This window comes from Thermobia domestica, chromosome 1 (genome assembly GCF_964235325.1).
Source record: "Thermobia domestica chromosome 1, izTheDome1.hap1.1, whole genome shotgun sequence".
Taxonomy (NCBI): Eukaryota; Metazoa; Arthropoda; class Insecta; order Zygentoma; family Lepismatidae; genus Thermobia; species Thermobia domestica.
Genome location: NC_137454.1, coordinates 33,830,558 through 33,844,905, shown reverse-complemented (window position 1 = coordinate 33,844,905; position 14,348 = coordinate 33,830,558). Strand labels below are relative to the sequence as shown.

The window sequence follows — 14,348 nt, the reverse complement described above, 5'->3', positions numbered from 1 at the left end:
CTAGGGACAATGGAAATGTTTCATCACTGTAAGAGGTTAGTCAGTCAATCTTTCTTAAGCTTTCTAATAACAATAAAAAATGTTCCATCTCTGCAAGAGAAAAGTTTTTGAATCTTTCTTAAGTCTGTTAGTAACAATGGAAATGTTCCATTACTGCAAGAAAAAAGTCTTCCAATCTTTCTTAAGTCTGCTAGTAACAATGGAAACGTTCCATCACTGTAAAAGAAAAGTCGGTCAATCTTTCTTAAGTCTCATAGTAACAATGGAAACCTTCCGTCACTGCAAAAGAAAGGTCGGTCAATCGCACTTATATCTGCTAGTGACAATGGAAATGTTTCATCACTGCAAGAGGTTAGTCAGTCAATTTTTCTTAAGCTTTTTAATAATAATAAAAAATGTTCCATCTCTGCAAGAGAAAAGTTTTTGAATCTTTCTTAAGTCTGATAGTAACAATGGAAATGTTCCATCACTGCAAGAGAAAGGTATTTCAATCTTTCTTAAGTCTGCTAGTAACAATGGAAACGTTCCGTCACTGCAAAAAGAAAAGTCGGTCAATCTTCCTTAACGCTTCTAATAAGAATAGAAAGGGACGAATTCTTTGTACAGGTGGCAACAGTTACTTCATTTGCAAGCTGTATTTTAACAGTTTTAGTACAGATAAAAATATTTGGTTTAGTTCAGAATTACAGCATAACTTGAAAGAGAATCTTCAATCCTCATAACAGAAAGAACTACGAATGCACTTACAAACACGTGTCAATGTTTACTGAATAGGTCAACGTTTTTCTTTACTAACTGTACAGTACAATAAGAACCTTACATACTTGGTAACACTGCAAGAGACAAGTTGAAATTGATGATCATTTTTTAAACGTTCATAGCGTTTCTTTTTTATGACAATCATCCAAGATCTTGTGTTTTGACCCTATTTGCTACGGTATGGAAACCATCATAAGTTCGCGACAGAAATATGTTCCATTCTTCTCATTACCATGTTGAATAGTATCCTTCATTTAAACAATAACAATGCATGAATTTGTATTAACAACCCTTGAGGCAAGAATAAAATATTCGGTCCACGATTTCTATCCATCCTTATTGCAACAGTTATACTGGATAAACCACTGTAGACAATCCTAAGAGATTGGATATTTCATTTGTGATTTTTAATTTCCAGTTTATCATTCCTTTGGAACACCTGAACTAAATGATAGGTACACACTGTTCCATAAAGGATGAGCACATTTTTTATTGCTGTTTTGAGGCAAAAATTTTCTAACTCCAACTTCGGGTATTTTCGGAAAACAGTAGACCAAAGCTGCTGGTTCGAACCTTTAAGCCAACCTTAGCAATCGGGAAAATTGTGCAGATGTGTTTTCTTCTTTTAAATATTATAAGACATGTTGGAATGGTATTAAGTGTAGAAAAAAAGTAACATTGATTGAAATACTTAATGATACAATATTTCGAAACTATATGTATATTCACATGTTCGTTTTGTCATTTTGATTTCTATACGTAAAAGAACATCTTTATATAGACGAAAAACGAAAAGAAAGACATCGATCATAGTTCTCGCATGAGTAGCAAAATAAAAGACAAAGGAGAATAAAAGCAGCGTTTGCAATAGATATGAATGTCATGGTCTTCAAAACCAAGTAATATTTCCTTAGAACGATATAGTCTAGAGTGGACGTGTTAGCTCAGTGGTAAGCCTTTAGCCTTCAAATAGTAAGGTCATGGTTTCGATTCCCATTTGGGTCAATATTTTTGTATGAAATTCTATTTTCCGCAATTTAAGAAAAATTATATATAATAATTACATTAAAATAGATCAGTTGTATATATACTCATATAATCATTGCAGGATATAAGTAATTATTATGTTTAATATATAACATCTAAGGTAGGTGTTCACAGAACGTCGGTGTAATATATGTAAATGTTACAATACAAATTAAGAAAATTGTGTAATACCAATAAATAAGTTATGTAGTGTATTTATTTGCAGCTATTTCTCATATAGAGATTGCTTCTCAATATTCTCATTACAGCATATCATTTACGTTCTTGAACTATATTCTGAGGCGTAAAGAGAGGGTATAAACAGAGAATATCCGAAGTCGGATCGTGGTTCCAGACAAACAACTCAATAGCACCAAGCCAATTATTGTATTGGCCTGTGTATTATGTAGTTGGTTATTGTGTATTTTTAAATTAAGTACTTCTCTTCGTACAGGAAGAATAGGTTTATGAAACATTTTTGAGTCTCCTCCCTCTTAGGGTAAATCATTACATTGAGAGTGTAACGAAAAAGTACAGTAATGTCATCCCTTTCCTATTATAATATCTCAACTTCCATGCCCATGGGGGATGAACTTGCATCTAAACAGCATCGACAGTGGCACTTAAATCTCAGCGAACCCGAAAACTATGGATTATACACAATGTGTCATTTTCGATTATTTTCATAAATGTCACCCTTTCCAATCTCATCCTCACTCCATGCCAATGACGGATATATTTGAACTGAAACAGCATCGGCAGTGTTACTATTTATCCAGTTACCTCAAAAGCTATGGATTAGGTACTAATATCGGTCGTTTTTGGTTATTTTTACATACCACTACTTCCCCATCCATCCTATTCACCTCTATGCCCACATTGGGAAAAATCCATTATTCGGAGAGCGGTATATTGTACAAATATGAACCGCTTACTGCAGAAAGCAAACTTGTACACATTTCGTAATGTTTGCAGAGAGGCAAAAAAAACTGAAGAAACTATCTTTACGATATTTCCACCATAACATGAAAATTGAAGGCGATGTGATGCCCATTATTATTGAGCGGACAAATGTCATTTCCGTGCTAAACGATCCACTGACTTATTACAAACCATATCGTCGCAAAAAAGGGAATGTGTAAATGCTGGACATATTTCCTTTCTGCAGTAAGCGGTTCATATACGGTATCCATAAGTTTACTACGGAAATCCATACGGGGCATATGTTATCCATACGTACTGCCTTTTTTCCCCTCTTAAACGTTACATCATGCGGCTGCAGGATATCTGACATCTAAGAGTCTTCCGTATATTACATACGTATTACATAAGTCAACTTACGCCGAACTTTTAGATGAGATCCTTACAGCCTATACGCAATTCTTTCTTTCAAACAAAAAGTAAATGTAAAGGGAAAACTTGTACGGAAAGTATTATAAAACGCGTTTTCAGTTATACTTTTGCTGCAAGATGTTATATATAGTCACACATTGAATCCAAAAAACTACAGGATTTATGAATGCAACCTACGTTTTTTTTTCTCTGTGCAAAATTGTTATGTAACATAAGATCATTGGGAGATCTAATGTTGATAACCATGCTTATACAAGTATCATTTTTATTGGATCAGTAATTATTGCGTAGTGAGGTAACACACCAACGTTTTTGTACATAGAATAAATAATTACTTTCCCTTGTTTTAAAATATTTAGTGAAATATTACTATTATTGATATAAAAATGGCAAATATGACGCAGAAAATTTATTCATAGCGGCTGGATACTGGCTCAACTACATCCTTGGAACAACAATTTCCTTTTGCCCCAGGTCACACAAATCGACGCCCTGACTGACTGGCATGAATAACGACCTAACGATTAATGTCAAAGTATGCCTGTATTTGCCATTGAAATCCATTATTTTATTTTCTAAATCTGATCATCCTATTCTACTAAATACCATCAATGAAAGTCAAAGTTGCTACCACGAGCATTAGCCATGAAAATCCTTCATATTGATTTTCTGCACGTGAATGCTAGAATGGTACCGGTACTCTCTGAATCCAAACACTTTATATTCCAATAACTTTACATCTCAGACATAATAATTTAATACCATTATAAAAACTATAGGTATATGGATATAGGACTATATGGTTCAGAGACTTGGACATTACGGAAGTTAGAGAAGAAATATTTAGAAAGTTTCAAAATGTGGTCTTGGAGGAACATGGAGAAGATAAAATGGACAGAAAGAGTAACAAATGAAGATGTTTTAAAACGGATAGCAGAGAAGAGAACGCTTCTAGCCAGCATCCTTCGTAAAAAGGCCAATTGGATTGGACACATCCTGCGAAGTCATCTTCATACCACTGTAGAAGGAAAGTGAGGAGTAGGAAGAAGAAGAACACAAGTGATCGATGATTTGAAAAATAGAAGAAACTATTGGGAGCTGAAAGAGGAACATGAAAATCGAGAAACGTGAAAGAAACATTTCCAGACCAAACCTAAAATAGAAAAAAAAACTCATTAGTTAAAGGACCAGTCAAAATGCAGAATAAAATACTTACCCTAACAGCACAATCACATAGCAGGCATATGTCTATCATGTTCCCTCAGGTACATGGGAATGTGTCCAGTATGTGCCGTGTGTACCTCTGAGAGAGAAATCATATGGATGGCAAGTGATAGTTACAGTCTATGTCCGCCCCTAGGCACATGTCTGACATGTACCTGGGGAATGTGCCTGTATGTTCTAGTTATGTTCCCCATGCCGTAAGCGTCAATGAATCACAAAATTACTCCCCGCAAAATACGTTAAATCGCCTATATGCGTAATGTGTTTACATTAAGATGAGTCTAAAAAACACTTTCAACAAGTAAAAGAATGTACCCCAGGGTAGGCGGGAACCACCAACCTTTGGATTACTAGCCGCGTGCTCTACTGACTTGGCCACAGAGGCGATGAAGACAATGTCGCTTGTAGAGAGATAAATTGTTGAGGTCTTGAATTTGGCTAATCAGAGTGCTCCTTTAACCTCATATATTCGACTATAATCGTTTGGGATCAGATAAAATCTGCTCGCCATGTAATTTTATAAATGACGAGTGTCTACTTGCTTTCTTCCATATTCACTTTCAAATGATCGGCGACAGTTGTCATTTAATAAAGTTGATGTGTTTGTTGCTTCTAGTACACAATCGCTTAGAAAAAGAAGCAACAAATGTATCAAATGTGGGAGATGAATTTAGAACACCTAAATGTAGCATGCGTAGCACATCTTGTGCTGTTAGAGTATCTGAAACAGTATGTACCTAAATGACGTACCTAGTACATGACAGATATATGTCCCAAGTGGCGACATAAAAGCAAACGACTGTTAAAGTGCGAAACTGAGCCAAGTATATAAATGCTATATTTGTATTACATAGTTGCAAATATCAATTAGGTTAACAAGTATCTAAAACTTTACGTAGCTGAAATACATACTTAGCACATGAATATCATATGTGTCAAGTGTCGGGTACCTGAAAAGTAGCTGGGACACCTAAATGGCACATGCCTAGCACATCTTGTGCTTTTAAGGTAATAATAATAATGGTATTTCTGAAAAATTAAGTATTTTCATTACACCCTATTCATATACATACAGGACTTCGACTCAAAACACCCTGTATGTTATTGTCTTCCTTGTGTCTACCAAACATATTTGATGTTAGCATTAAAGGACAGAAAAGAAAAGAAAAACCTGGAAGATTGAGTTCTGTTAGCGTGTACAGGAAACAAGGGACTCCTCCCCCTGCGTGTCACTAAACAAATGTTCCTCAGTCACGAACACACAGACTTCCATACAGAAACCACACGGAACTGATTCACTGATGGAATTCCCATGCTTCGTTACAACATAGGGAGACTCTGCTTTCAATAAAATACTCACAGAATATATATGAAGGTGTTTTTCTTCTCGTTTTGATTCTTCATGCATTAATCTGTATAGAATCAGAACCTATTCATACCCATTGAAATGTGCCCCAGTAAAACATTAGAATGCATACATTTCAAAATTACACGTAACTTTATTTAAGATCTATACTCCAAACGTGAATATATAAAGTGTATTATTCGGAATAGAATAATACTTGAAGAAACGTATAAAAATAATGGTTTCATAAAATTTATTTGAAAGGAGAAAATAATTTTTAGGTGTGATAAAATGAAGAAATGAGACTATAGTGTAAGATTATAATTATTAGACTTCTTTACACTTCCTTAAAGTGGATCACTAGGTGTTATCGGTGCTATGCTAAATGCTGCTTGAATAGTGCAGCGATGCAAGATAAGTGTCGAGTGTTTACTGATGCCAGATAATAAAAGGAGTAATCATGGAGTTCTGTTTGGATACTTACTGGAGAAATTAGTTTTCGAAATTAGAAATTCCTCTTCTCGAACTGCAACGCTAGAATCCAGGAATTTTCTTATTGTGACTACTACAGTAAACGTACAAATTTGGCAACAACGCATTATGGCGTTCTGAACAAGTTTCGTCTCAAAATCTATTTCCTTAAATGTAAATTAATATTTTAAAAAAAATGTGAAACATTACACGAAAAACGGTCAAACAATATATCTATTTCGTGATAAGATTTTTACTTTAAAATACTTTACACATACAAATAAACATTCCATTAAACGGAGCACTTCTAGAAAGATCTAACAGCAAGTGCCATCTAATTTGCTCATTGTAAAACGAATCAAATATATTTATTTTATTTGTTACATTTTTCGATATCAGGAGACATAACTAAATGAATCAGTGTCTTGTGCTGTAGCTAAAACATTACTCTATCTTATAGTACAATATTTATCATATGTGACTTTTCATTGCGCAGTAGTTAAGGGAATGAGCTAGAATGTACTGACTTCCGGGTGGTGATCCATTAAATCTTTAGTCGTCAACCATAGAAACAGCACCCAAGTTTTAGTGAGCGCTAGCGAATCTAACTAACTCTATGACCTATGGAACATGGAAGTTCAGCGCCACGTTCAGAAAAGCTCTCCACTGACTTCTATCCTTAGCCAACCGGATCCAGTTTCTACTTTGTATTCCTATTTCTGCTAGATCCATCTTAATATTGTCCTCCTATCTGCGCCTAAGACTTCCTAATGGTCGCTTTACGATTTGTATTCCAGTTAAAACTGAAAGCGTTTCTATTTTCTTCCATCCTGGCTACACGACCGGTCCACCTGAGTCTCCTAGACTTGATGACCCTAACAATGTTTGGTAAACCGTATAAATTATGTAGTTCCTCGTTATGAAGTTTCCGCCATTCCCCATTCCCCTTCCTCTTGGGTCCGAATATTCATCTCAGGATCTTATTCTCAAATACTTTCAAAGCGCCACATAAAGGGCTCGAACTAGCACCGAACTATTGTGCCACTTATTAAAATAATGCATAATTAACTGGCGTTGCCCCGCATATACAGAAACCAAATACATTTTGTAATAACTGAGTTAATATTGTACCAAAACGATAAGCTAGAGGAAAAATATGTGAAAATACTGTTTTATCTTCGTGTTTACATATCTATACAAAATGCAAGAGCTCTAGTTACGTAGTACGGAACTGAGTGAAATTTAAGGTACAAGATTTAACATTAAAAAAAACAAGTAAATAGAACTGTAATCATAATGAAATTATTGTAATAACTGTGACCAATGATTATTTCCGCCCCGATAAACACTACCTGTATGAAGAAATTTATGTCTAGGGTGGGGAGGATTACGTGCTACAGTGAAATTTAGAGCTATGTCGGCGGTAATTCGCTACTAGAAAGGGCCATCCCTACCGAATTGGTCTAAATAGAGTAGCCAAACGAAGAGTGTTCTGGGAAAAGGTATCAGTTCTCCAGCAAACATGTTAGCGGAAATTATAGTGATTGGTATACGGCTATTTGGACATTAGTTCTAGGTGTGGTTAGAGTGACTTTAAGGGTTGGTATACTGCGGTTTGGGAAGGAACGTGAAACCACCACAATTTTTACCCTTGATTGCTGACAGCCGAATTAGTTGGATAGAGAAGAAAACGAATGAGAGGGTACTAGAAATGGTTGGGGAGAAAAGAACACTTTCCGATATTATTGAAAAATGGAAGAGAAATTGTTTGGGACATAAAATAAGAAGAAACTGTATCATGAGGGACTTCCTAGAGGGTATGGTGACAATAGACAGAGGAAAGAGGCGAAGAAGTCTACAATTGATGGACGGTATCAAAAGAGAAAAATCATACGTGAAGATGACGAGGTTTGTTGAGGATTATGAAGCATGGAAGTTCCTCACTTGCGGCAAGTGACCTGCCGATAATGGCAGAATACCTATAATGATGATGATTTCAGTAGATTTTTCCCGGGAGTCTTTGAATAAACCTCAGGTTCAGGTAGTACTGCGAAAATATTGGCAACCTAGGTTAAGCACGATTGAAGACCCACCCAGGCATGAATTTCGTAGCTCTGGTTGTCATCCTGGACTAACTGCCGGGCCACTGACCGTCACAGGTGTAGTGATACATTTAGGAAAAGACGCAAAGATATCATGGCCATAGATAGCCATCCTTGTAGGTTGTCTACCGCAAAGCAAAAACTTCCTCTCCCCTATGGTTCTTACAGCACCTTACACTCCATAGGGGAAGACCACACTTATTTTACGAAACGATGTCGCCGCAAGTCCTTGATATACAGGGTGGTCTGGAAATGGGCGCACCCCCTTTAGTTTCAACAGTATAGTGTTAGTTATAGTAGAATATCTTTACACAGTTACCTTGAAGTCTTAAGAGTCTTAAGAGCCATAAACATGGGTATGACCACCATCCATGCCTCTGCGCCAAGTTCTCGCAGATGTATTGCGGAGATACTCCGGAGTCACGAAAGCGTGTTCCACAGCTACTCCTAATTCCTTCGTTGTGTGATATCGAGTGTCTCTTACTTGTTGGTTTATGAAACCCCAGAGACCATTGTCTGGTGTCGTCAGATCGGGGCTTCTTGGAGGCCAGGCAAAGGGAACTGGTAAAGATGCACAATCTCTTCCAATCCAGCGGCCGGGAAACATGTGATTCAGTTAATTGCGCACGTGAATCGCGAACTGCGCTGGTGCTCCATCCTGCTGTATCACAACAGTGTATTTGATACCATTTTCTTCCAGTTGACCAACCAGACAATTCTAAGCAATTTCACCAAACAAATGTGGGTAAAACCTAAAACCGTTAGAAAACACCAATTAGGGGTACGTCTACTTCCGAACCATGCTGTACATTTGTACAAACTCGGTTATCTGTACGAAGTAAGCTTACGTTACGGTGTCCGGTATGTCTCTAGCGTTTACAATCAATTTTACGCACAGTATGTGAGGGAAAGACTATTAGTATGGTACATCACCAACTGCTGCTACAGACTTCAATGACCAGCATTCGCTTCCTACTGTCTACAGCACGAATCTGTTTATCATCACATATACAGCCACATATACATATCATCTACCAAAAAACAATGCAAATATGATTATTTTAACATAATTTCCTTCTTGTTGTTTATATTTCCATTTCTATCATTGTAATTTTAGTGGTTGGCTGTTGACTGAAGTTGAGAAAATCTTTGAGACAATCGATCCCTTTGTCATTAATTACATTAGTATCATCCAAAAACCATTACACATGCGATTAGTTGAACGTAATGTTAGCTATCCACCACCAGGCTAGGAACTTGCCTATACTCACCGCTGACAATGCGACGGCGCCAGTCATATTTCCAGTTTGTGTATAAACTTCTCCAACAGCAATTACAACAGGCAACTGACAGGGTCAGTGACAACTGTTGCAAATTTTTCTTCTCTTACGGCAGTTACCCTGTTCACAATAGATTCAAATTAATGTAGTTGCATCAAATAATAGATGAAAATAGTTATCAACTGGGGTTAGTTAGAAAATAATGTCATTCACTCCTTAAACTATTGGTTAGTTCTTTGAATTTAGTTACAGGGTGTTACAAAAATTTCTTACAATGTTTTAAGAATAGATTCCTCACATTAAAGTAAGAAAAAAGTTTATACGAGCCTCTGGTCGGACGTGTATAGTTTTGTACTTATAGGGTGTCGAAAACGTGAGAAAATGAACTTTAACACGTTAGCTGCCATGTGGGTCCGATCGGACCTACTGGAGTGATCTAAGAAAATGTTCTTGTAGGTCCGATCAGACCGAACAACTTCTAATTCGTCGAATTGACGTTAGAGTACTTGTATTGTAAAAATCCTGTCTCTACTGTTAATAAACTGTAGTACTTCTATTACACATAATATATGAGAAATTTACACTGTAGGTTTTGGTCTTTGATATTGATTATTATCGCCGCTAGGGGGCGCTAAATACCAAGTAACAAGCAATTTGCTGCTTTTGTAGACCCGATCGGACCTATGTGTTGCTTTTTCAATGACATGTTAAAAAGTTTAACAATGGATTCATTATTTATTCTAATTTATTTTCACAAGATGTCAGTGTCCCTCTCATTTGCTGAATTTTCAGAAAAGTCCAGATTACTACACTGCTATTACTAATGAGATCGAGTTCTGCGCATATTTCTTCGTTTTTCATTGCATAAAGATACTACTTATTAGCACTAAAAACAAGATGAATATTATCCACACTTCTCACTTCTGCACATGTAGTAATAAACAAGTAACTTTCTAACAGAGTTGCCAGTTCAGCTGTAATTTATCCTCTTGCCCATAAACAAAATATACACACGTAAGTCCGATGGGACTCCCTACTTTTATGCACGCGGACTCAATACCTTGCCTTAGATTATGTTTCAATATTAATATTATGTTTTAAAAAAATATGAACAAAACATGAATAATGTAAGTAAGTACGCTTGGCACTCTACCGGTGAACAACAAAATTCACCATTGGCAGCTAACGTGTTATTAAAGATCCATAGTTTCACTACTATAGGACCGATCGTAGTTGGGTCACTGAAGAACTAATATGTGTACTATCCAAATATCCATCTTTCAGAATCCCCGATACTTGCATAATCATTTTTAGAGAGGCTGTTCAGGAGTACTTGAACACTCTCCACCTACCTCTCTAAACGCTGGTGTGCATGTACTTGAGCATTCTTAAACATGGATATTTGGATAGTTCACATACCAGTTCCTCAGTGATATCTTTACCCGACTACGATAGGTTCCATAGCGGTGAAGGTATGAACTTTTAAAGTTCACTTATTTCACGTTTCCGGCATCCTATAACTCTGAAACTATCCACTTTTGAGAACAGGTCCATATGAACTTTTTTTTTATTTTGATGTCAGGAATTTGTTCCCAAAATTGTAACACATTTTTTTAACACCCTGTATTTGTCCTTTATTTATTGTAAGCACCTAAGTAAATTGAATATTTAGAACAAAAATAATTTATATGCACGTCCATTTGTGTTAGAGATCGGGATACGGAACATTCATCTAATGACACATTTAAACATTATAAATGGACGGACGAACGACATTCACAAACATTTAATAAACTAAATACCTTATGAGATATGTTTAGTAAAAATTTTAATATACTCAATAAACGCTTAAATAAAAATGGCTCAACGTTTAGAAGTAAGAAAACTTTTTTCTGATAATCGCAACATTACATAGTTTACTAAGAAAATATGTACGTTATCTGAAAGTTTTCTCAAAATCCTTAGATAATTAAGTGTTCATTAACATACAAATGATTGAAGATTTAATAACAAAATTTGGAATTACTTAAACGTTTCATGAAATATTAACTAAAATTCAAACGCTTACTAAAAAATGTACAGTTAGCTAAACGTTTCACAAAATCCTCAGATAATTAAACGTTAACTAACACCGAAACATTTAGCGTTTACCAAGAGAACTTGTGGTTTAACGTTTCGCAAAACGTTAATCGATATTAAATCATTTAAACGTTTACAAAGTAAACTTATAGTTAATTGTATTTTATAAAATGTTTCTCAAAACCGTTATCCAACATTCAAATTTTACTAAGAAAACTTATAGTTAATATGTAGATTTTGCATCAACAAATATTTAAGTAACTAATAATATTTCAAACCCAACGTTCAAATGTTTAAACGTTTATTTAAAAACTTATAGTTAGTTAAGGTTTTCAAACATATATGTACTAAGAGAACTTGTAATTGATTAAAAGTTTGAAAATATTTGGATAATTTAGGGTTTTGTAAAATATTTGCTAACAAACATATGTTTAAACCCTTGCCAAGAATGAAAACAATAAGTTAGTTAATTAAATGTTTTACAAGACGTTCTCCGCCAAATCAAGTAATTTTCATTTCCCATTGTGGTACTTTCGTTGACTTCAATATTAAGCTCTTCCAGTGGAAACAGATGAGTTTCCAACACAAGACATCCCTTCCATGACACCTATTTGAGACGGAATAGGCAGAATTTCCGTGACAAGTTACAAGATGAAAGAAAGTTCTTCCAATAGAAGCAGATAAAGAGTTTCCAAGACGAGACATCATTTTTACGAAACTTTTTTCAAGACGAGACAAGACAAGTTTCTCGTGACGAGATTCGGGATGAAACATACCTCTTTCAGTAGAAAAACATACAGTCTTTAAAACATCATTTTCACGACATGTTTTCGAGACGAAACAAGACAGAATTCTTGTGATGAAATACGAGATGAAACAGAGCACTTCTAATAGAAACAGAGACAGTTTTCAAGATGAGACATCACTGTCACATCTGTCCGAGACGAGATGGCTTTAATGTTTGCCTCGCAAAAACTCTACTTAGGATGTTGCATCTCACTACCTCTTAACCGATTTTGATTTCCGGGAAATGAGAAACAGAGTGATCCAGCTACCATTTCCGGTTTTAAGAAATGTACAAGACGCAGATGGAATATATACTTGGAACGAATTTTGAATCTACATTAGAAAACAATTTCTTACCAATTTTGCTATATCAGGACTCAATTTTGTACACAGAAGTGGTTACCACGACTGCTCCTGATTTCAATTTAAAAATGACGGGCATGAAACCTATTCCTGGAACGCTGAATTCATATAAAATGTAACCTCTTCCTGGAATACTGAATCCATATAAAAATAACATATTCATGGAACACTGAATCCATATAAAAGAATGGAACCTTATTCGTGGAACGCTGAATTCATCTAAAATGTAACCTTTTCCTGAAACGCTGAATCCATATAAAAGAATGGAACCTCTTCCTTGAATACTGAATCCATATAAAAAATAACATATTCCTGGAACACTGAATCCATATAAAAGAATGTAACCTTACTCGTGGAACGCTGAATTAATATAAAATATAACCTCTTCCTGGAACGCTGAATCCATATAAAAGAATGGAACCTCTTCCTGGAATACTGAATCCATATGAAAATAACCTATTCCTGGAACACTGAATCCATATAAAAGAATGGAACCTTACCCGTGGAACGCTGAATCCACATAAAAGAATGGTACCTCTTCCTAGAACACTAAAGCCATATAAAAAATGAAACCTATTTCTGGAATACTGAATCCATGTAAATGAGTGAATCCTATTCCTGGAACACTGAATCCATATAAAAGAAAAAATCTTCGCGATGTCTTCCTGTTTTGTTTTATGGTGATCCAATACTGAAGTTTGAAGTGGTTCAATCTATACACTTTTGTTACAATCAAAATATAAAGGCAGAAGTGGAAGCTATTCTTAGGACCTTGGACTCAAATCAAGGAAGTGTATCTCTTATGGCTTATGTTCTGATACCTGTCGACAGACTAACAAAGTCATTCTATGAAACTTTCAATAGTTATAGATAGCATACTTTGAAAGGTTACAAAGTGTTCAATATTTCAATGATTAACGGTTTAGTAGAGCGTAAAAGTTTGTGTCTGTCTTTGCTAGTCGTAGATGTACAGAATATGGAATAAGGGTAACGTGTTTTGCATTCGTGTAGCAGTATTACGGCCAACCAAATTTACAGAAATATATATTCGAGTCCTAGCGAAATTTACAATATACGAGGTGTGTTAGAAAAGTAATGAGACTGATTTTGTACAAACTAAAGTTTTTATGTTTTTCAAACAATAGTGTTGTCCCCTTCAAAGTAGTTCCCTTGGGCAGCTATGCACCGGCGGAGTCGTTGTTCCCACTCTTGGAAGCAGCGCTGGAAGTCTTTAACTGGTATGTCTTTTAACTAGTCGGTCCCAGTCTTTTGAATGTTCTCCAGAGTTCCAAAATGACTTCTTTTTAGGACGTTTCAATTTCGGGAAAAGGAAAAAGTCACAAGGACTTTGTGACTTGTCTGCAATGTCTGGTCTCACACGAATCACTCTTTTCCTGATCCTTTCAAGGACACTTTTATAAAACACTTGGTTTACAGTTTGTTCTAGTGGAACAAATTCTTTGTGTACGATGCCCTTACTGTCAAAAAAACAAATCTGCATCGTCTTGATCTTTGATTTGCTCATACGACATTTCTTCAGCCGAGGAGATGACGGAGTGT

The 14,348-nt window shown here is 35.7% G+C and overlaps 1 protein-coding gene across 2 annotated transcripts in view; it reads right to left on the bottom strand.

Annotated features, from left to right (window-relative positions):
• The window catches only part of LOC145684407 (regulator of G-protein signaling 20-like), a 560,986-nt gene that overhangs the window by 524,310 nt on the left and 22,328 nt on the right, over positions 1 to 14,348 (bottom strand). Inside the window, exon 2 of one of the 2 annotated variants that reach the window (XM_081756725.1) lies at positions 9,552 to 9,680. The exons of the other annotated variant lie outside the window; for it this stretch is intronic. Within the exon in view, the coding sequence (XP_081612851.1) occupies positions 9,552 to 9,578 (27 nt within the window). The 5' untranslated portion in view covers positions 9,579 to 9,680. The remainder of the gene's footprint in view (positions 1 to 9,551; positions 9,681 to 14,348) is intronic. 2 annotated transcript variants of the gene reach the window in all.